Source organism: Pongo pygmaeus, chromosome 11 (genome assembly GCF_028885625.2).
Source record: "Pongo pygmaeus isolate AG05252 chromosome 11, NHGRI_mPonPyg2-v2.0_pri, whole genome shotgun sequence".
NCBI classification, from domain to species: domain Eukaryota; kingdom Metazoa; phylum Chordata; class Mammalia; order Primates; family Hominidae; genus Pongo; species Pongo pygmaeus.
In genome coordinates, this window is record NC_072384.2 from 95,667,749 (window position 1) to 95,693,529 (window position 25,781).

A 25,781-nucleotide genomic window follows, 5' to 3' on the forward strand; every position below is an offset into this window, starting at 1 on the left:
ATGTACAACATGTATTTTGAGATATGTATACATTGTGGAATGTCTAAATTGAGCTAACAAATACATTATCTCACATACCATGTTTTTTGTGGTGAGAACATTTAACAATATAGACCATTTCACAAATTTGCATGTTATCTTTGTGCAGGGGCTATGCTAATCTTCTCTGTATTGTTTCAGTCTTGCTGTATGTGCTGCTGAAGCACACACCCTAATTCCTTTCATTTAAGGATCTATTTAACCTTTCTCTTAAGTATAACCATGTATTTTGTTAAGCAATATCTTTTTGTTACCAAAAATGCCATTTTTTTCTGGTTAGAAAATTGATTTTCTATTACAATATTTTTTAGAGTGTGTGTAAAACCTGATGAAATTTGAATAAGGTTTGTAGTTAATAGTATTGATGTCAGTTTCTTGGTTTTGAACATGTACTACAGTTATGTTAGATGTTATTGGGAAAAGTTGGGGAAAGAGTACATGGAAACTCTGAACTAATTTTACAACTTCTTGTGAATCTTAAATTATTTCAAAATAAGTTAAAGCACATTTCCGTTTGCGTATTATTAAGTATGGATGTGTTTCTAGAAATTATGTGTTACTGATTTTACTAATTGAAGGTTGGAATAAACTTCATGTGGGGAATAAAAATTAAGTTTTGGATGAAATATAACACAGCTACAGAAAAGTACCCAAATGTTAAGTGTAAAATTCAAGCAGTTTTCATGAAGTGAAGCGCAACCATGTACCCAGCACCCAGGTAAGGAAATAGGACATTAATAGGAACCCAGAATTCCTCTCATGATTCTGCCCAGTCACTCCCCACACCAAAGTATAATCACTTCACTACACATATAGTTTTGGTTTTAGTCTTAAATACAGGAGAATATTAGTGAACTCCATTTTTTCTTTGCATCCAAAGCAAAATATTTGCATTCAAAATAGTATAATAATTAGCACAATGATTAAGTTCCTAACTGTAAATTAGCCCCACTCTTAATGCAGAAATTATACAGTGATAGAATACTTAGGCTTTTAACTGTGGTTATGTATTGGAAATCAACAGCAAAAGATGAAAATAAATTTGTTGTGGCACTGCTAGTTATTTACCGGAATCCCTTTTCCCATTTCTTGTCAGTAGGCTCATCCATTGATGTCAACAGCACCTAGTAGAACTCTTCAGTGGATATAACTCAGCTGAACTGAAAAAATATTATCAAACTAACATATTCTTAATGCATAAAACTTGGAAAACTCCAAAACACAAGAGACATAATAGAATATTTTGGCTCGGGCAAAGCTGCGTCCTATAAATGTCAGTTTTTAGGGTTGAGTGGTATATGGGCTTCTACCATTTCCCCCATTCCTGTCTCCATCTCAGAGATCCTCTTTGTGCTGTCGATGGAAAAGATCGTTAACATCTACTGGAATGCTTGGGAAACTCTGTAAGTTGGTGAGACCCTGGCCTCCTAGCCGATTGAGATCATGTGACTAACCCCTTGCCAGTGGAATGTGGTGAGAAGTGATGCCTGCAACTTCTACTTCCCTTCATGCTGAAGAAGAAACTTCTGAACCTGGACTTCCATTCTTTCTCTTTCCCTGTTGGCTGGAATATCAACTATGTAAGAATGTTATGTCTCTGAATGACTGGAGCGGAGCTGCACTCAGACCCGGAGTAGTCATCTTTTTTTTTTTTTTTTTATGTCCAAGTGATTTAATATGGAGTAGTCATCTTGAACTGTTACTGAGAGAGACAAAAACTTGCCCATTTCTTAAACCACTGCCTTTTGAGAGGGGTCTCTTTGCAATCAATAGCTGCTTAGCCTGTGATAACAAAATGCATATTTCATCTAAATGATTTTTTTTTTGTTTTGAGACAGGGTCTTGCTCTGTCACCCAGGCTGGAGCACACAGCACAACCTTGGCTCACTATAGTCTGGCCCTCCTGGGTTCAATCAATCCTCCCACCTTAGCCTGTTAAGTAGCTGGGAGTACAGGCATGCACCACCACACCAGCTAATTTTTTACTTTTTTTGTAGAGATAAGCTCTCAGTATGTTGCCTAGGCTGGCCTCAAACTCCTGGGCTCAACAGTCCTCCTGCCTTGGCCTCCTACTAAACTGCCAGGATTACAGGCATGATCCACCATACCTGGCCTAAATGATTCTGAAAGCATACATCTGCTATAGTAGTTCTAAACTAAAGTTGCAAAGTTAGTGGATGATTTACTTTAATAAGTCAAAAAAAAAGCACAGCTTTAATATTACCTCATAACGTTGCTTGTATCATTGTATTCCTATATTCTCTTAAATGTAAGTGATTAGAGTACTCAAGATACTTAAAATCTTTTCCATAATAGAGTATGATGTATTTAAAAAATAGAGACAAACGACGTTTTAAAGCTTGTGTAAACCATCTACAGCTTTTGTGTTTCATGGAGTCATTCATTTGATGATGTCTGATCAGTGTATATGAATGTCCTGTTTCCACCTCTGGTACCTATTCATTTGACAGTGAGATAACATGCATTAAAGAAACCTCATGGTATTTACATATCAGCTGAATGAAGCAACACTCACACCTTTAATTAGCATCTTCTAGTGGAAAATCAAGGTAACTGCAGGGAGTATAACAGGGAGCTAAAGGATATGTATCCTCCTTTGCTTAACAGTGATTGGTCTTAATCACCCACGCCCTTTTCATTAGTGTACAAGTAAAATTGATAACACCGTTTAAATGGTGACTTTATCCATGAGACTGTGAGGTTAAAAAACATCTCAAACTTAATGCTGCTTTGGAATTGTTTTATAGACTATTTTTAAAAATCCTTAACCTATATATGCCATATATGATAATTCAACTTAATTTATTCAGATAGATCATAACATTCAGTTGACTAAAGTATTATTTTATTTATTAATTTATTTTGAGACAATGTCTCTTATCGCCCAGGCTGGAGTGCAGTGGCAAGATCAGGGCTCACTGCAGCCTTGACCGCACAAGGTCAGATGATCCTCCTACCTTGGCTTCTGACACACCACCATGCCCAACTAATTTTTTTTGTATTTTTTTTGTAGAGATGGGGTTCTGCCATGTTGCTCAGGCTGGTCTTGAACTCTTGTGCTCAAGATCCGCCAACCTCTGCCACCCAAAGTGTTGGAATTGCAGGCGTGAGCCACAGTGCCCAGCCCAAAGTATCATTTTAGAGAAATGGAAGTGTTTGGTAATTTATTTGTATAAATAGGCTGTCTCAAATTTTGTCTAGCTCGCATCAAACTCACTAGAAAGGCTGGATAAGTCATTGCTAATTTGTATGTGTAAATAGGTATACTCTCAAATTTTGTCTAGCTTGCATCAGACTCACTAGAAAGGCTGGATAAGTCATTGCTGGGTCCTATCCCTAATGTTTCTGTTATAGTAGGTCTGGGTGGGATGCAGGAATTTGCCTTTCAGATTTCTAGCAAGCTTATGCTGCTCTTACAACCACAGTTTGATTAACCACTGATGCAGGTTATGTGGTATCTTTTCAAATTTATAGGAAAGTACACAGAAGAATAATAAAGCACCTGAATCCCATTATCTTGCTTTAACAAATATTAAATGTTTTATCATATTGCATTAGATCCCTTTCCCTTTTTTAAAGAAATAACACACTGCAAATGCAGTTAAATCTGTGTACTTCCTCTATCAGCTGATTTCCCTCCTTCCCTTTCTGAGAAGATAATGACTCTCCAGAATGTAATCATCCCATGTTCTCTTGCTACATGAGTATATACCCCCAAATAAGCAATTCTGCATGTTTTAAGATTGTCTGTAAATTATACAGCATGTATCTTTTTGCAATTTTAAAAATTATATCTCTGAGATTTTTGCATGTTAATACACAGTCCTTCATAGTCACGTTTATAACTGCAGTGTAATCTTTACATAAATATACCATATTTATTTATTCTAATGATGAGCATTTAGGTTGTAGCAGGCAACATAATGGTTACACAGTTGACCACTTTTCCTTATTTTATTTTATTTTTGAGACAGAGTTTTGTTCTTGTTGCCCAGGCCGGAGTGCAATGGCATGATCTCGGCTCACTGCAACCTCCGCCTCCTGAATTCAAGCGATTCTCCTGCCTCACCTTCCCGAGTAGCTGAGATTACAGGCACCCGCCACTATGCCTGGCTAATTTTTGTGTTTTAGTAGAGATGGGGTTTCAACATGTTGGTCAGGCTGGTCTTGAACTCCTGACCTCAGGTGATCCACCCGCCTCGGCCTCCCAAAGTACTGGGATTACAGGCGTGAACCACTGCACCCGGCCTGCTTTTCTTTATTTACCTCCTTTTTTCTTGAGGCCTCTTATTTCCCCATGTTCTGTGAGTATTGCCTCTCCCACATACAGTCATATGCATTGCTTAATTCTGGGTATGTTCTGAAATGCAGCCTTAGGTGATTTTGTCATTGTGTGAACATCATAGAGTATACTTAGACAAACCTAGATGGTGTAGCCTGCTATACACCAACCTATAGAGTATAGCCTGTTGCTTCTAGGCTACAAACCTGTTGATATACTGAATACTGTAGGCAGTTGTGATACAATAGTAAATATTTGTATGTTTAAACATAAAAAAGGTACAGTAAAAATTCAGTATAAAAGATTTTAAAAATGGTACACCAGTGTTGGGCACTAATATGAATGGAGCTTGCAGGACTGGAAGCAGCTGTGAGTGAGTCAGTGAGTGGGCAGTGACTGAATGTGAAGGCCTGGGACATTACTATGCACTACTGTAAACCAGTGATTGGCTTTAGCATGGGCATGTGGTAGAGACCTGACTGATCAAAGAGAGGCTTGAGGGAATATTTTTCTCCCTGGATAAAAAGAGAGACATGAAGATAAACCTTCCATCCAAACAGGATTTCTGAGGAAAAAAAAGAAAAATGTATTTTAAAAAAGATAAATCTTCCAGTTTTGAATACGATTATGCAAGGTTATCTTGAGACTCTGAGGGTAAATTTGAGAGTGCTTGGATTTTTGGTATTGTCCTAGAATCACCCATTTCTCCTGACTTCTTTTTATGTGAAAGTTTTCCTCTGTTTTACCCACTTTGGTTGAGTTATTGCAATAGTTCACATTGGAAAAACATTTACAATATTGTAATAAGGATTCTTTTTTTTTTTTTTTTTTGAGACGGAGTCTTGCTCTGTTGCCCAGGCTAGAGTGCAGTGGCGCGATCTCAGCTCACTGCAAGCTCCGGTTCCCGGGTTCATGCCATTCTCCTCAGCCTCCCGAGTAGCTCGTACTACAGGCGCCTGCCACCACGCCTGGCTAATTTTTTTTTGAATCTTTAGTAGAGACGGGGTTTCACCATGTTAGCCAGGATGGACTCCATCTCCTGACCTCATGATCCACCCACCTCGGCCTCCCAAAGTGCTGGGATTACAGGCATGAGCCACCATGCCTGGCCCCAGTAAGGATTCTTGAATGTGTTTTTGCGTGCCTAAGTGCAAGGGTAATTAAAATGGAACTTGGGGGCTGTAGAGTGTGTTCATATCTGGCTGTAGTAAATGTCAAGTTGCTTTCCAAAATGGCTGTACCAATATATACTTCCACCAGAGGTGTAAGGTAGTTTGTTTCTTTATATTAGACCTTTACTTAACATCTAGTATTGTGAGATACTAATTTTTGCCTGTTACTGTCTTAGAGCCTTATCTAGATTTGAATTGCCTAGATCATTAGTCATCATGTTGCTGCTTTACCAACCTGTTTTATGTTCTTTTCATAGTTGTCTATGCAGTAGTGGAGTTTTTTATTACTATATGTGTTTTATATACTCTGGATACTGATGTTTTATATACATTGTTTATATATACACATTGCAAATATCTTCTAGTATATGGCTTGCTATAAGCTTCCCTCACGCCCCCTCCCCCCCCGCCCCCCCTTCACCCACTGAGACAGAGTCTTGCTATGTCTCCCAGGCTGGCAGGTCAGAGTGCAGTGGCACAATCTCGGCTCGCTGCAATCTCCACCTCCCGGGTTCAAGCAATTTTTCTGCCTCAGGCTCCCGAGTAGCTGGGATTATAGGCGCCTGCCACCGTGCCTGGCCTATAAGCTTTTTTTTTTTTATAGTGTCCTTTATTATAAAGTAATTTTTAAAGAATTTAGTTGATCAAAAATTTTCATCATGGTATGTGCTTCGTGTCTTGCCTAAAAAATCTTTCCCTATCCCAAAGACATAAAGACATTCTCTTACATTTTCTTCTAGAACTTGTTGATAATTTTGCTTTTCACATATCGGTTTTTAATGTTCTTAGAATTGACTTCTGTGTGTAGTGTGAGGAAGAAACATTTTCACAATCAATATTATTGATTCTCTTTCAGAACTCTGTTCCACTCCACTGGCCTATCTATCTACCCCTGTGCTAGTTCTATGTTATTTTCGTTAGTATAATTTTATAAAAAGAAGTCTTTAATACCTTGCTAATCTTCTGAATTGTCTTGATTGTCCTTGGGTTTCTGCTTTTATGAGTTTTTGAATGTGCTTATGAAGTCTCACCAAAACCAAACAGCTATGAGGATTTTAATTAGCATTGAGTTAAATTTGTATATACACTTGGGAAGATTTTATATACCTTATGCAATGTATCCCACCTATCCATGTAGATGATGTCTCTCTCCAGGTTTTGCAGTTCTTTACTGTCCTTCAGTAACATCTTAATAAATTTTTCCTTTTAATGGTTTTATATGTCTTGTTCTACTTAATTCTAGAAACCATACAATGTTGTTTATAATTACATTTTTTGATTGGTTTTCAGTGAAGAAGATTTGATTTTTATAAAACTTTGTATTGAAATAGAGTGTGTTCAGAAAGTACACAGAGCATAAGTGCCATGAATTATCACAAAGTAAACGTATTTACATAACTACTACTGATGTCAGGAAAGAGCATTACACTTTGCAATCCCCTCCACTCTGGTCTTCTCCCAATTATTACCCTCTATCTTTCCTTCAAAAAGTAATCGTGGCCAGGTACGGTAGCTCACACCAGCAATCTTAGCACTTTGGGAATTTGAGTTGGGAGGAGTGCTTGAGGCTAGGAGTTTGAGACCAGCCTGGACAATAGAGCAAGACCCCAAAAAGAAGAAAATTAAAACTGAGCATGGTGGCACACACAGCTACTTGGAAGGCTAAGGTGGGAAGATCACTTGTGCCTGGAAGTTTAAGGCTCCAGTGAGCTATGATTGCACCACTGCACTCTAGCCTGGGTGTCAGAGTGACATCCTGTCTCAAAAAAAAAAAAAAAAAAAAAAAAAGCCACAAAGTTTAGTTTTATTCCTTTTTACCTTTATATAAGAATTATACTGCTTTCTTTGGTGTTTGTCAGTTTTTTCCCAATATTTGTGAAATTCATCTATGCATGAAGCTGTAATTTCATTTTTATTCCTGTGTGATAGATTTTTCTGTTTCACTTATCATTTTATTGTTGATGAACATTTAGGCTTTTATCAGGTTTTTTTTTTTTTTTTTTTTTTTTTGACCAGAGTCTGTCTCTCTTGCCCATGCTGGAGTGCAGTGGCACGATCAGGGCTCATTGCGACCTCCGCCTCCTGGATTCAAGTGATTTTCCTGTGTCAGCCTCCTGAGTAGCTGGGCTTGCAGGCACATGCCACCACCCCCGGCTAATTTTTGTACTTTTAGTAGAAACAGGGTTTTACCATGTTTGCTAGGCCAACTCCTGACCTCAGGTGATCTGCCTGCCTTGGCCTCCCAAAGTGCTGGAGTTACAGGTGTGAGTCACCACGCCCAGCCTTTTTTCAGTTTTGACTGTGATGAATAATGATTACGTGAGTATTCATGTTGGTATTCATGTACATGGATTTCTGTTGGGCATACACCCCAGATTAAAATTGCTGTGCAAGTACATAAGCTTATGTTCAGCTTCTGGCAGATCTTGCCAAACAGTTTTTCAGATCTATAATCCTACTGTCAGTACACAAGTTCCATTTAACTCTATATATTCTTGCCTACTTTTGATATTGGCGGTATTTTATATTTTAGTTATTTTCATGGGGTATATAGTGGTATCTCATTGTGATTTTAATTTGGTTTCCTGAGGACTTCTGAGCTGAACATGTTTTCATTTGCTTTTTAGCAGTTTGGCTGCTGTTATGAAGTGCTTGTTCAAGTTACCTACTCATTTTTTCATTGGGTCGTCTTATTGTAATTTTCATATTGATTTGTAGAAGTTCCTTGTATATTTTTGAGTATACATTGTGGTAGTCTTCTCCCAGTCTGCAGCCTGCCTTTTTAGTTAGGTTTTTTTTTTTTTTTTTGGATGTCTCTTGATGAAACATAAATTCTTAATTTCAGTGTAATGTATTATCAATTTTGTGTTCTCTCTCGAAGGTCTTAAAATTAGTCTCCCAAATCTTCAAGATCTGCACTTTCCAGTACAGTAGCCAGTAGCCACATGTGTCTGTTGAGCACTTGAAATACAGTTAGACTGAATTAGGATGTGCTGTAAGTGTAAAATACATGACAGATTTCAAAGACATAGTATTAAAAAGAATGTAAAATATTTTAATAATTTTTATATTGATTAGATGTTGAAATTATAATATTTTGGGTATAATGGTTTAAATAGAATAGTATGAAATTAGTTTCATCTATTCTGGAAAACTTCAGAATTATATAATTGGCTCTTATTATATTTCTAGATTCTTGAAGTATACTTGTCTAATAGAACTTTCTATAATGATGGACATGTTCTGTGTCTACATTGTCCAACATACTAGCCATTTGCTACATGTGGCTATTGAGCAACTAAAACATGGCCAGGGTGACTGAGAGGCTGCATTTTGAATTTAATTTTAGTTAATTTAAGTACCCGTATGTGACTAGTGGCTACTATTGAATTGGACAGTTCTGGACGCTTTATCATTTTAGCATTTCTTGTTTCAGATTTATGTTCATGAGCTATTAGCAATTGATTTTTGTAATGATGTGAGGTAAGGGTCAGATTTTATTATTTTCTTTTGTGTGGAAACCTAATTGACAAAGCACCAAGGAAAAGACCATCTTTTCCGGTTTTTAGCTTTTTTGTCTTCTGTTCCTTTAGTCTGTTTGTTAGTTACTGCACCAAATACCACAGCATCTTTGATAATTCATATAGTAAATGCTTCAATTTTGTTCCTCAAGGAACACATCTTAGCCATTCTTGGCCCTTTCTGTTTCCACATCAATATTAAAAACAGTTAATCAGTTTTTTTGACTGGGGTTGTATTGGATACGTAGCTTATCCAGTCATAACATGATATAGCCATCCATTTATTTAGGTCTTTTATTTCTCTCAATAATTTTTTGTCAATAATATTTCTCTCAATAATTTCTCTCTTTTCTATTAAAGTTCTTGTATGTCTTTGTTTAGACACATTCCTAGCTATTTGCTATTGTAAATGTTACTATTTTTGAGTTTTATTTTCTAACTATTGCTGGTATATAGGAATATAATTTAGTACTGTCCTTATATTCAGTAACTGTACTAAACTAACTTATTCTTAAAGATTCTTTAAGGGATGCTGCATAATTAATTCTACCATTTGTGAATAATGACAGTTTCACTTTTCTCTGATTCTTAACATATTTTATCATGAAGGAAATGGAGTAGAACTTTTTTTAGTGGATTGGCAACTTCCAGAGAATTAGATTGTTTTGAATGTGTCTAGGTAGAAACTAATACTTGTCTCTCTCTTTAAATCTCTTTAGGAAAAATAGAAATGAAGGTACATATGCACACAAAATTTTGCCTCATTTGTTTGCTGACATTTATTTTTCATCATTGCAACCATTGCCATGAAGAACATGACCATGGCCCTGAAGCACTTCACAGACAGCATCGTGGAATGACAGAATTGGAGCCAAGCAAATTTTCAAAGCAAGCTGCTGAAAATGAAAAAAAATACTATATTGAAAAACTTTTTGAGCGTTATGGTGAAAATGGAAGATTGTCCTTTTTTGGTTTGGAGAAACTTTTAACAAACTTGGGCCTTGGAGAGAGAAAAGTAGTTGAGATTAATCATGAGGATCTTGGCCACGATCATGTTTCTCATTTAGATATTTTGGCAGTTCAAGAGGGAAAGCATTTTCACTCACATAACCACCAGCATTCCCATAATCATTTAAATTCAGAAAATCAAACTGTGACCAGTGTATCCACAAAAAGAAACCATAAATGTGATCCAGAGAAAGAGACAATTGAAGTGTCTGTAAAATCCGATGATAAACATATGCATGACCATAATCACCGCCTACGTCATCACCATCGTTTGCATCATCATCTTGATCATAACAACACTCACCATTTTCATAATGATTCCATTACTCCCAGTGAGCGTGGGGAGCCTAGCAATGAACCTTCAACAGAGACCAATAAAACCCAGGAACAATCTGATGTTAAACTACCGAAAGGAAAGAGGAAGAAAAAAGGGAGGAAAAGTAATGAAAATTCTGAGGTTATTACACCAGGTTTTCCCCCTAACCATGATCAGGGTGAACAGTATGAGCATAATCGGGTCCACAAACCTGATCGTGTACATAACCCAGGTCATTCTCATGTACATCTTCCAGAACGTAATGGTCATGATCCTGGTCGTGGACACCAAGATCTTGATCCTGATAATGAAGGTGAACTTCGACATACTAGAAAGAGAGAAGCACCACATGTTAAAAATAATGCAATAATTTCTTTAAGAAAAGATCTTAATGAAGATGACCATCATCATGAAGTAAGTATAAAAAGATGTCTGATAGCTGCTTCGTAATTCTCACATAATTGTGGTGCATTTTAAAAACAGGATAAATAACAGTGGAGTATTAATCATATTTAAACTTATTTCCATATGTTTACCTATGAAACATCAGGTAATGTTCATGAATAGGATACATTAAGGAATCAAAATCAGTATAAAGATTTTTAAGCAGCCAGGCGCGGTGGCTCACACCTGTAATCCCAGCACTTTGGGAGGCCAAGGCGGGTGGATCCATGAGGTCGGGAGATTGAGACCATCCTGGCTAACATGGTGAAACCCCATCTCTACTAAAAATACAAAAAATTAGTGGGGCATGGTGGCGGGCGCCTGTAGTCCCAGCTACTCGGGAGGCTGAGGTGGAGAATCACTTGAACCCAGGAGGCAGAGGTTGCAGTGAGCCGAGATCATGCCACTGCACTCCAGCCTGGGCGACAGAGTGAGTCTCCATCTCAAAAAAAGAAAAAAGATTTTTAAAATCTGAATTTCACTTGTGTTTGTTTGTTTCTTATATTCTCAAATTTGGTTTCCTCAAGTCTAAATGTATTTTTAAGAAATTTTTTTTTGTAGTACGTATCTGAAGACTAAGTGTTTTAATGTTGTTAGAAAATGTATTCCTTAAGAATTATTTGACCCTCCAAGCTAGTCTCTTACTGTTATTATTGTTAGCCATGTTCTAGGTATTTGAAAATTAAAATTTTTTAATCGTTGTTCAGCTTGTCCTCTTGGGAAGTAACTAGAACAGTTTCTAGTTCATAAATTCTTAATTTATTGAATTAACTATTGAGTGGTTCCAAGTCATTGATGTAGCCCCAAAGTCAGGTATTTTGCACATATGGCTAGCTTGTTTTGTCTGTGTCACTTTATGATAAGGCCTACTTACTCATGATAATTGTTTTTTTCTCAGGCCTTTCACAGACTTAGGATGAATATAAAAAGGTATAATAAGAAACTAATAGTAATGGGATGTCCTGTTTTCCTTTAAAATTTTCATACTCTTGGGTACTTACACATTTGGTTGGCTCCTTGATTTTAACTATTCACCTTAAGCACATTCATTTTAGTTTCATTAAAGGGATGTTGATTCCTTGTTTATTCTATTTTTAGCATTGTTATTAAAGTTTAGAAAAATTTGTTGAATTTGTTGTTCATATGTATAGAAAGTAGCACCATCAACTGTGGAAAATGACTGCATCCTTTTCTGTCACTGTCATTGAGATATGTTTTATGTCTAGGTAAAGATCTTTGTGTTTCTTCCCTTGATAAATATCAGCTATTTGGTTTTCAGCAGTTATAAACACTGATTTTAAAATGACGTATATTAAGATCTTAGTATGATTTTAAAGTATGCATTCATTTTATTATTATTTTCAAAAATTTATTTTTTGTAGAGATGGAGTCTTACTATATTGCCCAGACTGGTCTCAAACTCCTGGCCTCAAGCAGTTCTCCAGCCTTAAATTCCCAAAGTGCTGGGATTACAGTGCATTAATTATTATGACTTAGGATAATTAATTATTATAACTTAGGATAATATCCTAGAATATTTTGTTGATAATTACAAGATCTTATTGTTCATTTCCTCTTTGTATCACATCCGTGAGGTTTGCATTATTAGACTTGTTAATGCTATTCTGATAGGTCTGATGTATAATGGGAATCTCATGATTCTGAAATGTTCAATACTTTTAATAGAGTAGTACCTTACGGTAATTAAGACCTAAGAAGATCAAAAGCAATTAAGTGGTGCTAAATTGAAAAAAATAAAAAATAAAAAAAAACTAAGAAGAATCATTTTTGTGTGTTTATAGGTTTTGATTTTAGTTTTTGATGGGTTTTTTTTTGTGCCATAGGTAAAGCCATACGGTGAGGTAGCAAGTCAATAAACAAGCATGCAACCAGAGCAGATATATGCGACAAAGGGACAGTGCCAATCTCTTTTGCCGTAATTTTAGATACTTGTTTTTAACCATATGATGGATCCAAACTTGTTTGCTATTTGTTTTCTGCATTGTTTTGTTTTTTATTATTTTTTTCTTTCTCCTCTTTAATCACTTTTAAGCTTACTTTTTGTTTTTAAAGTACCAGTGGATGAAGCTGCCTTTATTTTTATCTTCCAGTTTTGTTCCTATCAACTGACATTGGGCTAGAATTTTCCGAAACAATATGCTTTTAGAGTGCATTTGGCAATGAAAATGTCTATATTATGGTATATTTTAATATAAGCCATTAAAGTACTCTAAATCTATTTAATCTGTTTCACAGATAAGGATCTTGAGTCACCGATGATTGCAATTTGCTAGGGAAATGATTTTTCTCATCATCCTACGAGAGTCTTGGGGATATAGTTGTGAGTCATCCTTATCCATGACAGAAAGTCATTATCTTTCATGTGTTGGAGTAGAAAAATTATTAAAGTCCATGAAAAGTTTTGAGTAATATAGTTGAGTGTATCCCTATTACAAATTCTTATTAAAAAGTTTTATTTGTAATAGATATCTATGTAGTACAGATTATTTGCAAGTAATATTTAGAATATTTATTAGGCAGTAATTTATTTTTTTGTATAATCTCCTTAAAGACACTCTTATTTAATTTGTTTTATCACTTTCCTTGCAGTGTTTGAACGTCACTCAGTTATTAAAATACTATGGTCATGGTGCCAACTCTCCCATCTCAACTGATTTATTTACATACCTTTGCCCTGCGTTGTTATATCAAATCGACAGCAGACTTTGTATTGAGCATTTTGACAAACTTTTAGTTGAGGATATAAATAAGGATAAAAACCTGGTTCCTGAAGATGAGGCAAATATAGGGGCATCAGGTAAGAGAGATTTTAAGTTTTTTCTCCTTAAAATAGTACCTGTACTTACTTTTTAAACTATAGTTGAATTAGAAAATAATCCTAAATTATTGGCTTTCTTTTGTTGTCGGACTTTAAATATATTTTAATCAGGTTTAGATACGCATGTTTAAAAGAAACTGGAGGAAGACGGGGCACAATGTGTTTTATTTATCTCTTCTGGTGTATTACAAAGGGATATTTTGCTGTGGACGAAGAACTAGATTAAAAATGAAATACATATTTGTGATAAGTTGATTATTTTTGTTGAGCAGATATAAATAATGGGACCCCTAAATAAAGTTATTTGTTCTTCTAATTGCTTAACATTTATCAGGGTGCCTCTGTTGAAAAGCAAAGATGATTAAAATTTTAAAGACATAAAAAGGGAAGCTACTGTGTGTAAACTCCAGGAATGTCTGAGAAATGCCTAATAAACTTGGCATGTGAACTTTATCATGGGTATTTCTAGAGAGCTTCAACTAGGGTAAAACCAAAACTATTTTTAAATTTCTCTTAGGCTCTTTTTTCATCGTACCCACTTGGCTCCACCTTGGTGTTCACAGGTACCTCCCACTTAATATTTCAAAACTTACACTCCACACAAAATTTGTACCCCTTAATGGATCCCAAATATCATTACATTTCATTCTTTTGATAAAATCTAGAACTCTTTGACTTTCTTTTTCCCTTTTTTTTCTTTTCCTTTTTTTCCCGTTCTATAATCAGGTATGAAGTCCAGTTAAAGCTATCTCTTCAGTATCTTCTAACTTCATCCACTCTGTCGTAACAATTCTGGATTTTCTTTGTTATTGGATTGTTGAAATAACTTCATAACCTTACCTGCCTGTGTTCTTGTCCCCTTGCAAGACATTCTTAGCACTTAAACTAGACTTATCTTCTAAAATGCAAAGAGATTCTGACACAGAATTTTTTCTTTATAGTGATAGCTAACATTTTGTTAATACATACTTTTTAAATCTTGTTTACTTAAACTCATATTGCAGACACTGTTCTAAGCTGAATTCATTTACTCCTCACAACACTTTTATGAGATAGGTAATGTTACTCTTCCCAGTAACTTTTCTGATCTCTCAGAGCTAATAAGTGGTAGTACTGGGATTCAGTCCTGTAATCATTTTGCTATCTTATGTGCTGTTTTAAATGCATTTTTTTCACTAAATTTTAGCAGTAATCCTGTGAGGGAGATATTATGATTCTTGTTTTTAAAAACAAGATGAGGAAACTGACAGAGCCCACAAACCCTAAGGTTTGTCTGATGAAACCTCTGAGTATCTAATCCCTATGACATTGTCTTCCAAATTAAGTTAGTTCTAGTATCACCTTTGTGATTTTTCCCATATATCTTTACACTATTTAATACTTTGTATTTTATCACTAATATATATTTTTTATATCTCTGGAACATGGATTTGATGTGATGTGCTAGTTACATTTTTTTCTCATACATTTTAGGAAACCTGCATCATGCTATATTGTTCAGAGCCCTTTACTTGGCCCACAAGGCTTTCTGTAATATGATCCTCCCTGCCTGCCTTGACATTCTTACCCCTCATCATTCATTTCTCTCCTCTTTTCTCAGTTCTAACCATAATAAACTACTGATAATAGATTGTGCCATTTTTCTCCCATCCCTTTCTCCTTCTTCACTTTCTAAACCCCCGTGCCTGACTGACGACTATGATTCTTCAAAGATTCAGATCAAGTATTGGCCCCTCTGGGTAAATTTAGTGACCATCCTAGGCTAAATTATGTTCCCTTCCTTGACACCTCTAGATGTCTCCCTCATAGTATAGATCTTGGGAGATCTTAATAATTGAATTAATCTGTTTTTGTTGGACTTTAGTTGCTTTAATACAGTGACTAAACCTTTTAAGCTCTTATGTTGATTGAATGAATACAATTGCTTAATATTAGTCTATAAGCGTTCAGTTATAATCCAGGAAAGATACTTGTTGAAATGTGTCTTTGAAGATCATTATGTGAATGTATCAATCAGCCTGTATACTTTGATAATGAATGTTCTCAAAATTAATTGGATTTTCATGAACTTTTTTTACCATAAAGTAATGAAAAACTGTGACGGAATTACTGTGAACACGGTTCTGGATGAAATGCCAAAGATAGAGTGGCTTTAGAAGATAGTAATTAAAATGAGCAAAATGATACATATGAATAAGGACTTAAAACTGAATTCTGGCATAATAAAGGATTGAGAGGACAGAATTTTTAAACATTTCATAGCATAGGAATAAGGTAGACATCCCATTCCAATATATAAGAATTTTATTTGAGATAGAGTTACAAGTAAAAGGAAATAATATTACATAAAAAGTAAAGTCTTCTAGGCACCCGCATTTCTATTGCTGGTTAATATCTTTGCAATAGGAAAATAAATTTAGACTAGATAAATTAATTATAATAACCTGTGCTGTCTACTAAAAATACAAAAAATTAGCTGGATATGGTGGTTGCACGCCTGTAGTCCCAGCTACTCGGGAGGCTGAAGCAGGAGAATTGCTTGAACCCAAGAGGCAGAGGTTGCAGTGAGCCGAGATCGCGCCACTGCACTCCAGCCTGGCGACAGATTGAGACTTTGTCTCAAAACAAAACAAAACAAAACAAAAACCTGTGTTTATTGGGACTTTACCATGTGCTGTACTAAACATTTTTACAAGGATATTTCTTTTAATTTATTAAACCCACTATACAGGCACTTCTATTTACTTTCATTTGGTGAGGAAAAGGAGGCTTAGAGAATAAGTCAGGTAACTTGCCCAAGGTCACACAAACTGCTGCCAGGTAGCAGAGCCATGCTGTGAACTATAGTATTCTCCTTCTACGACATATAATCATAACCACTGTGCTGTAATTCTTATACTTCCTGTTCTACCGTTTCCTCCTGAAAAGGTTTTGGAGAGTGCTTTGCTAGAATATAAGTGGCCAGAGAAATGAGGCGAGTTTTATAGAATTATTTTTAGTAGTATTTTGACAGATTTGCAAGTATTGTTTTAAGTATAGATAAGTTGGTGGTTTAAAACAAAATTCAAGAATGGTCTTCTTGGTAAACAAGTGGGGCTGTCTGGTAAGATGAGTAAAAGCAGAGAAAGTGGGGCTTTGAACTAGATTTGAATTCTGATCTTTGAATAGATAAATTTGTCCTCTTTCTTGACTTCATGCTTATTGATCTTGGTGGATGAATAAGTGCCCTGAGAGGCCTAGTCCCTCTCAAGTGCCTGTAAATTCTCACTGTGGCAGGAGAAAGGGGAAGCTAGGTCTGAGATTAAACTTAATTAAAAATAAAATAGATTTATTTGTTCCTTACAGAGAAAAACAGAGACTGACAAAATTGTTTGATCTAAAGTTAAAACTAATAGCTTTTTTTTTCTTATTTTGAAGGCTTCTGAAAAGATTCTTGTTCTTTGTTGTTATGTTACCTGTGGATTATGACTTTTAATGAGAGTTGTCTGTATTGTAATATTGCCATAATCAGTATATTGTAATGAATCTGTTGACAGATGCTTGACTATAGTAATATTGAAAGTTACAGCTTATTCAATCTAAAAAGCCTTAGAGGAAATTGTACTTGCTTTGAAAACAAATATGTTACTAATAGTGAATATTGATTGGTTGTTTGCAGGTGGTTATTAGCATTGTCAGAAATGCAGCTTGAATTAATTATGTGCTGATAGATGTTAATAATTGTTAGAGATAATGCCCTGCTAGTAATTAGTTTTAATGACTACTGCACCATTAAGAAAGGTTAACTTGTTCTATATAAATCTCCCATAGTGGCACAGCTACTACCTCATTAACTTTTTTCAAAGACTGCTGTAAACCTAATATGCTATATACTGTGTATGGTAGAAATGGTTTGTTTCACAAGATTGGCTCATTTAGTCATAGAGTTGACCCTAGCTTAATTACCAAGGGGGTGTGTGAATAGGCTGCTAAGCATTTTCTGTCAATTAAAATGCTGAAGCAGTGTAGAAAACTGCCATCTTGCACATGCTTTGAACCAAGTTAATTAGAAAGTTTCCACAGATGAGCGCTTCTTTTTAAAAGAATGCATTTTCTCTCTAGATAATGAGAGAGGGAGTCAGTGAATAACTAAGCTTGAAGACCTTTAGCATTTTAAGCAACCCAATTTGCAGAATAATAAGTGAAGCTTGTTTCAGACATTTCGCGCTTTTTTATTGTATATGGTATCTTGGGTACAATAAAGAAAACATTTATTAGTGGTATTTAGTAGTTCGTATATTGTTTTATATAAGGTTTTTAAAAGATACCTTTTGTTTTGTTTTTGCTTTATACCAAATGAATTGTGATTAAAAAGCACAACAATTTGGTTAGAAATCAAAACAATTTTATTACCATCATTGGTTTTTTTTCCTACGTGTAGGAAATTAGGATAGAGTTTATGTAAGCTTAAATTTAAATGTTACAAATTCTACAAATAAAGTATTTAAATAACATGGGAAAGTATTTTAGTACAGTAAGTTCAAAACAACTTCACATTTCTGCTCATAGGTCAAAAGGATTATTCCTTGGAAGATTCCAAGTTGTTAGAAGAATGAACTATCATTTGAATTTGTAGTGCTTTTAGAAAGCTGAAGTTTTTTTTAAATTAATAATTCAGGATAAGAAAACATGTTTGTAATGTTGTATACTTAGGAGAATAGTAGGACTGTTTTCGTAATGAAATAGTTGTCCAGGAATAGTTGCAATCTACAGAAAATATCTGGAAATTTTCTGATTTATCTGAAAAGGGAAATCTAGCTTTTTACTCCTTATTTGGGACTGGCAGGAGTAAGTGACAATGTGTGTTACATGCAAAATAAATAATTAACCTTACTATTTATGTATATTCTTAGTTGGCATTGAAATAAATATATTCTGATAATTTTATGTAGTTATAAGTTTGTTTTGTCAAGGTAGAGATACTCTTTTGCCTGTCTGCCTCTATCCTAATTAGCTCAAATTTAGAAGGACTGCCATTTGGATTAATAAAGTTAGTAATCCTTCCTACTTTCATGTTTAATTGTACTTTATATTTTTATAGATTTTCTTTTCTGTGAATCCACCTGTATGAGGGAAACACAGGAGTCATAAATAAATCATTTGGCCAAGGATTCTCTGAAAAGACTGTGATGATTTAGTGGAGAAAACAGTGGATTAAAAATTAGAGGACTGGCTAGGAGCAGTGGCTCACACCTGTAATCTCAGCACTTAGAGAGTCTGAGGCCAGAGCATCCCTTGAGGCCAGGAGTTCAAGACTAGCCTGGGCAACATAGGGAGACCATGTCTCTATAAATAATTTTTACATTTTTGAAAAAATTAGCTGGGCATGGTGGTACATGCCTGTGGTCCCAACTATACTTGGGAGGCGGAGGCAGGAGGATGACCTTAGCCTGGGAGGTTGAGGCTGTAGTGAGCTGTGATCACACCACCGCACTCCAACCTGGATAACAAAGTGAGACCCTGTCTCAAAAAAAAGAGAAGACTTCGGGTTTAGTTTTAACTTTGCCATTTTTAGCTATATAAATGTGTTTAAACTGTAGTAAAATTATATAACATAAAATTTGCCATCTTAACAAATTTTTTTCCAATTTTTTTTACTGTGGTGAAATACAGTAACAAAATTTGTCATTTTAACCATTTTTAAGTATAAGTTTGGTGATATTAAATACATTCATAATGTTACACAACCATCCGTACTATCTGCCTCCGTAACTCTTTTCATCTTGTAAAACCAAAACTCTGTACCCATTAAATAGTAACTCCTATTTCCCCCTCTCCCCAGACCCTGGGACCTATCAATCTACTGTCTTTATGTTTATGATTTTGATTAAGCATCTGATATGAATAGAACCATACATTATCTGCATTTTTGTGACTGGCTTATTTCACTTAGCAGTATGTCCTCAAGGTTCATCCATGTTGTAGCATCAGCAATTCCTTCCTGGCCGGGCACAGTGGCTCACACATATAATCCCAGCACTTTGGGAGGCTGAGGTGGGCGGATCACCTGAGGTCAGGAGTTCGAGACCAGCCTGACCAACATGGTGAAACCTCATCTCTACTAAAAATACAAAAATTAGCTGGATGTGGTGGCGGGTGCCTGTGATCCCAGCTACTTGGGACGTTGAGGCAGGAGAATCATTTGAACCGGGAGGCAGAGGTTGCAGTGAGCCAGTATCACACCATTGCACTCCAGACTGGGCAACAGAGTGAGACTCTAAAGAAAGAAAGAAAGAAATTCCTTCCTTTTTAAGGCTGAATATTATTACATTGCTGAATAATATTACATTACATGTATATACCACATTTTGCTTATGCATTTATGGATTGCTTCCACAGTTTAGCTAATGTGAATAATGTTGCTGTGAACATGGGCATCTCTCTCTCTCTCTCTCTGAGACCCTGTTTTAAATTCTTTTGGTTATATACCCAGAAGTGGAATTGCCCTATCATATGGTAATTCTATTTTTAACTTTTTGAGGAACTGCCATACTATTTTCCATAATGGCTGTACCATTTTACGTTACCCCCAAGAGTGCACAAGTCTCCCAGTTTCTCCACATCTTTGCCAACACTTGTTTTCTTGATAGTAGTCATCCTAATGGTGTGAGGTGGTATCTCATTGTAGTTCTGATTTGAATTTTCCTAAAGATTAGTGCTGTTGAGCATCTTTTCATGTGCTTATTGGCAATTTGTGTATCTCCTTTCAGAAAATAGAGCCTATTACAGTTCTTTGCCCATTTTTTAATCTGGTTATTCTTTTTGTTGTATTTTAGGAGTTCTCTATATTCTGAATATTAATCCTTTATCAGATATATGATTTGCAAATATTTTCTTCCATTTTATGCATTGCCTTTTTACTCTGTTGATAATTGTCTTTCTGTTTTTAAATTTATTTTTTATTTCAATAGGTTTTTTTAGGGAACAGGTGGAGTTTGATTACATGAATAAGTTCTTTAGTGGTGATTTCTGAGATTTGGGTGCACCCATCACCCAACCAGTGTATACTGTACCCAATGTGTAGTTTTATCTCTTACCCCCCTCCCACCCTTTCCGCTGAGTCCCCGAAGTTCATTGTATCATTTTTATGCCTTTGTATCCTCATAGCTTAGCTCCCAATTATGAGTGAGAATATACGATGTTTGGTGTTCAATTCCTGAGTTACTTCACTTAGAATAATAGTCTCCAATTCCATCCAGGTTTCTGCAAATCCCATTGTTTTATTTCTTTTTATGGCTGAGTAGTATTCCATGGTGTGTGTATATGTATGTATATATATATATATATATATATATATATACCACATTTTCTCTATCCACTTGTTGGTTGATGGGCATTTGGGCTGGTTCCATATTTTTGGAATTGCAAGTTGGTCTCCTGTAAACGTGTGTCCAAGTATTTTAGTTGTATAATGACTTTTTTTCCTCTGGGTAGATACCTAGTCATGAGATTGCTGGATCAGATGGTAGATCTACTTTTAGTTCTTTAAGTAATCTCCACACTGTTTTTCCATAGTGGTTGTACTAGTTTACATTCCCACCAGCAGTGTAAAAATGTTCCCTTTTCACCACATCCATGCGAACATCTGTTATTTTTTGGTTTTTTGATTATGGCCATTCTTGCAGGAGTGAGGTGGTATCACATTGTGGTTTTTGATTTGCATTTCCCTGGTAACTAGTGTTGTTGATCATTTTTCCATATGTTTCTTGGCCATTTGTGTATCTTCTTTTGAGAGTTGTCTATTCATGGCCTGAGCCACTTTTAGATGGGATTGTTTGTTTTTCTCTTGCTGGTTTGTTTCAGTTCTTTGTAGATTCTGGATATTAGTTCCTTGTTGGATGTATAGATTGTGAAGATTTTCTCCTACTCTGTGGGTTTTCTGTTAACTCTGCTGATTATTTTCTTTTGCTGTGCAGAAGCTTTTTAGTTAAATTAAGTCCCATCTGTTTATCTTGGTTTTTATTGCATTTGCTTTTAGGTTCTTGGCTTCTGAAGTCTTTGCCTAAGCCAATGTCTAGAAGAGTGTTTCCAACGTTCTGGTTTCAAGTCTTAGATTTAAGTCTTTGCTCCATCTTGAGTTGATTTTTTTATAAGGTGAGAGCTGAGGATCCAGTTTCATTCTTCTACATATGGCTTACCAATTATCCCAGCACCATTTGTTGAATAGGGTGTCCTTTCCCCACTTTATGTTTTTGTTGGCTTTGTTGAAGATCTGTTGGCTGTATTTGGCTTTATTTCTGGGTTCTCTATTCTGTTCCATTGGTCTATGTGCCTATTTTTATACCAGTACCATGCTGTTTTGGTGACTATGGTCTTATAGCATAGTTTGAAGTCAGGTAATGTGATGCCTCTAGATTTGTTCTTTTTGCTTAGTCTTGCATTGGCCATGTAGGCTCTTTTTTGGTTCCATAGGAATTTTAAGATTTTTTTTTTCTAGTTTTGTGAAGAATGATGATGGTATTTTGATGGAAATTGCATTGAATCTGTAGATTGCTTTTGGCAGTGTGGTCAATTTCACAATATCAATTCTGCCTATCCATGAGCATGGGACATGTTTCCATTTGTTTGTGTCATCTGTGATTTCTTTCAGCACTGTTTTATAGTTTTCCTTATAGAGGTCTTTAACCTACTTGGTTTGGTATATTCCTAAGTATTTTATTTTATTTGTAGCTGTTGTAGTTCTTGATTTGATTCTCAGCTTGATTGCTGTTGATGTATAGCAGAGCTACTGATTAGTTTTGTATCCTGAAACTTTGCTGAACTCATTTACTAGTTCTGGGAGCTTTTTGGATGAGTCTTTAGGGTTTTCTAGGTACACGATCATATCAGGAAACAGTGACAGTTTGATTCCTCTTTACCAGTTTGGGTGCCCTTGATTTCTTTCCCTTCTCTGATTGCTCTGGCTAGGACTTCCGGTACTATGTTGAATAGAAGTGGTGAAAGTGGCATCCTTGTCTTGTTCCAGTTCTCAGGGAATGCTTTCAACTTTTTCCCGTTTAGTATAATATTAGCTGTAGGTTTGTCATAGATGGCTTTTATTACCTTAAGGTATGTCCCTTCTCAGCAAAATTGCTGAGGGTTTTAATCATAAAGGAATGCTGGATTTTGTCAAGTGCTTTTTGTGCATCTATTGAGATGATCGTGTGATTTTGTTTTTAATTTTGTTTATGTGGTGTATCTCATTTATTGACTTGCAGATGTTAAACCATTCCTGCATCCCTAGTATGAAACCCACTTGATCATGGTGGATTACTGTTTTGATATGCTGTTGGAGTCGGTTAACTAGTATTTCGTTGAGGACTTTTGCATCTGTGTTCATCAAGGATATTGGTGTATAGTTTTCTTTCTTTGTTATGTCCTTCCCTCGTTTTGGTATTAGGGTGATACTTGCTTCATAGAATGATTTAGGGAGGATTCCTTCCTTTTGTATCCTGAGGAATAGTGTCCGTAGGATTGGCACCAATTCTTTCAATGTCTGACAGAATTCAGCTGTGAATCTGTCTGGTCCTGGACTTTTTTTTGTTGGCAGTTTCAATCTTGCTGCTTGTTATTGGTGTGTTTCTATATTTTCCTGGTTTGATTTAGGATGGTTGTATATTTCCGGGAATTTATCCATCTCATCAAGGTTTTCTGGTTTATGTGTGTAAAGGTGTTCATAGTAGCCTTGAGTAATCTTTTGTATTTGTGTGGCATCAGCAGTAATACCTCCTATTTGGTTTCTAATTGAGCTTATTTAGATCTTCTCTCTTAGTTAATCTCACTAATGGTTTATCAATTTTATTTATCTTTTCAAAAAACCAACTTTTTGTTTCATTTATCTTTTGTATTGTTGTTTGTTTCAGTTTCGTTTATTTCTACCCTGTTCTTTGTTGTTTCTTCTGTTGGGTTTGGGTTTGGATTGTTCTTGCTTCTCCAGTTCTGTGAGATGTGACCTTAGATTGTCTATTTGTGCTCTTTCAGACTTTTTGATGTAATAGGCATTTAATGCTATAAACTTTTAGCACTGCTTTTGCTGTATCCCAGAAGTTTTGATAGGTCGTGTCACTATTATCGCTCAGTTCAGATAATTTTTTAATTCCCGATTGATTTCATTGTTGACACAGTGACCATTCAGGAGCAGGTTATTTAATTTCCTTGTATTTGTATGGCTTTAAGTGTTCCTTTTGTAGTTGATTTCCAGTTTTATTCCATTGTGGTCTGAGACAGTACTTGATAAAACTTTCGTTTTCTTAAATTTACTGAGACTTGTTTGTGCCTTGTCATATGGTCTATCTTTGAGAGTGTTCCATGTGCTGATGAATAGAATGTATATTCTGCAGTTGTTGGGTAGAATGTTCTGTAAATATCTGTTCTGTTCATTTGTTTTAGGGTATAGTTTAAGTTCATTGTTTCTTTGCTGACTTTCTGTCTTGATGATTTGTCTAGTGCTGTCAGTGGAGTATTAAAGTCAAAACTCAAGGTCTGCTGTTCAGATTATTTTGTCCCACTAGGTGCTCCCTTGATATGGTGTTCTCCCCCTTTCCTTAGGGGAGACCCGAGCTACAGGATTGTTTTTGTTCTTCTGCGTTCAGCCATCCAGCAGAGAGCTACTGGGCTTCAGGCTGGTACTGGGGAGTGTCTGCAAAGAGACCTGTGGTGTGATCCATCTTCAGGTCTGTCAGCTGTGGATACCAGCACCTGTTCTTGAGGAGGTAGCAGGGGAGTGAAATGGACACTGTGAAGATCCTTGATTGTATTTTTGTTTGGCACTCTGGTTTTGTGTTGGTTGGCATCTAGCCAGGATGTGGCGCTTTCAAGAGTGCATCAGCTGCAGTTGTATAGGGAGGATCAGGCGGTGGGTGGAGCTATAGAGCTCCCAAGAGATTGTGTCCTTTTGTTGCAGGACTTTTCCTTAATTCAGCCAAAGATGTGGTTCTTGTCCTTCCTCGGCCTTGAAGATTTAGGCTCGCAGATGGGGTTTGAAGGGTGAGCAAAGCAGGGTTTTATTGAGTGAAAGAAACAAATGGGGAAAACAGACTCTCCGCGGGGCCGGAGTACCTGCTAAAGTGCTTCTCGCTTTGCAGGTAGGCATCCCAGGTTCCACACAGGAAGAAGAGGGGCCAGGCTTCTCCCAGCTGCAAACGGAGGCAACTTCCTGAGGCTCCACCCCAGTGTGCATTCCTCCCAGTGCTCAAGCCAGTGGGAGTTTTTCCGGGGACCCCCTCCCACCTGGCTGTCTCACTTTGTCTTTGGCAGGTAGAGAAAGACCACCAGGTTGGGGTAGGGATAGGCATGGCTGAGCTCAGACTCTCCTTGGGTGGGGCTTCCTGTGGCCGCTGTGGGGGATGGGGATGTGGTTCCCAGGCCAATGGAGTTTTGTTCCCAGGGGGATTATGGCTGCCTCTGCTGAGTCACACAGGTCACCAGAGAAGTGGGGGAAAACTGGCAGTCACAGGTCTCAGCACACTCCCACACAACCTGCAGTCCTAAAGGTGGGTCTCGCTCCCACCATTCCCCCGGAGAAGCACCGAGTCTATTTCCAGGCAGCCAGTGAGCAGGACTGAGAACTGCCCCAGATCACCAGCCTCCCCACTGAGAAAGCAAGTGGACTCACAGGTTTTTGGTGTCTCAGGGAGCCTGCAGAGGCAATCCAGTTCCTCCAAAGGTCTGTGAATTCTCTCAGCTTTTTGGTACATTGCTGTGGTAGTTCTTGGAGCAAAAGTTCACGATGTGAGTCTCCACATGCTGCTCTGTCCGAGCAGGAGCTGCAAGCTATTCCAGCCTCTTATCCTCCATCTTAATCTGTAATTGTCTTTTGATGCACAAATTTTTAAAATGTTTATGAAATCCAATTTGTCTGTTTTTTGTTTTTGCATGTGCCTTTGGTTTCATTTTTCAGAAATTACTGTCAAATCTAATGTTGTGAAGCTTATGCCCAGTTTTCTTCTAAGAGTTTTATAGTTTTAGGTCATATATTTAATTTAGGTATTTGATTCATTTTGAGTTAATTTTTATGTATGGTGCTAAATAAGAGTCCAACTGCATTCTTTTGCATGTGGATATCTGGTTTTTCTTGCATCATTTGTTGAAAAGACTGTTCTTTCTCTCATTAAATGATCTT

General features: G+C 36.4%; 1 protein-coding gene and 1 non-coding gene across 8 annotated transcripts in view; one reads left to right on the forward strand and one right to left on the reverse strand.

Annotated features, from left to right (window-relative positions):
• Positions 1–25,781, forward strand: part of SLC39A10 (solute carrier family 39 member 10) — a 143,483-nt gene that overhangs the window by 75,939 nt on the left and 41,763 nt on the right. For 3 of the 7 annotated variants that reach the window (XM_063647761.1, XM_063647760.1, XM_063647757.1), the window contains 2 exons: positions 9,755–10,773; positions 13,414–13,621. In XM_063647761.1, the coding sequence (XP_063503831.1) occupies positions 9,766–10,773; positions 13,414–13,621 (1,216 nt within the window). In that variant the 5' untranslated portion in view covers positions 9,755–9,765. Of the gene's footprint in view, positions 1–1,135; positions 1,620–9,754; positions 10,774–13,413; positions 13,622–25,781 lie in introns of all 7 variants that reach the window. The other 4 variants (XM_054477802.2, XM_063647762.1, XM_063647759.1 and 1 more) reach the window with 3 other exon arrangements.
• On the reverse strand, positions 104–206 carry LOC129032355 (U6 spliceosomal RNA). The gene has a single exon (XR_008501345.1). It is a non-coding gene; the product is annotated as a U6 spliceosomal RNA (small nuclear RNA).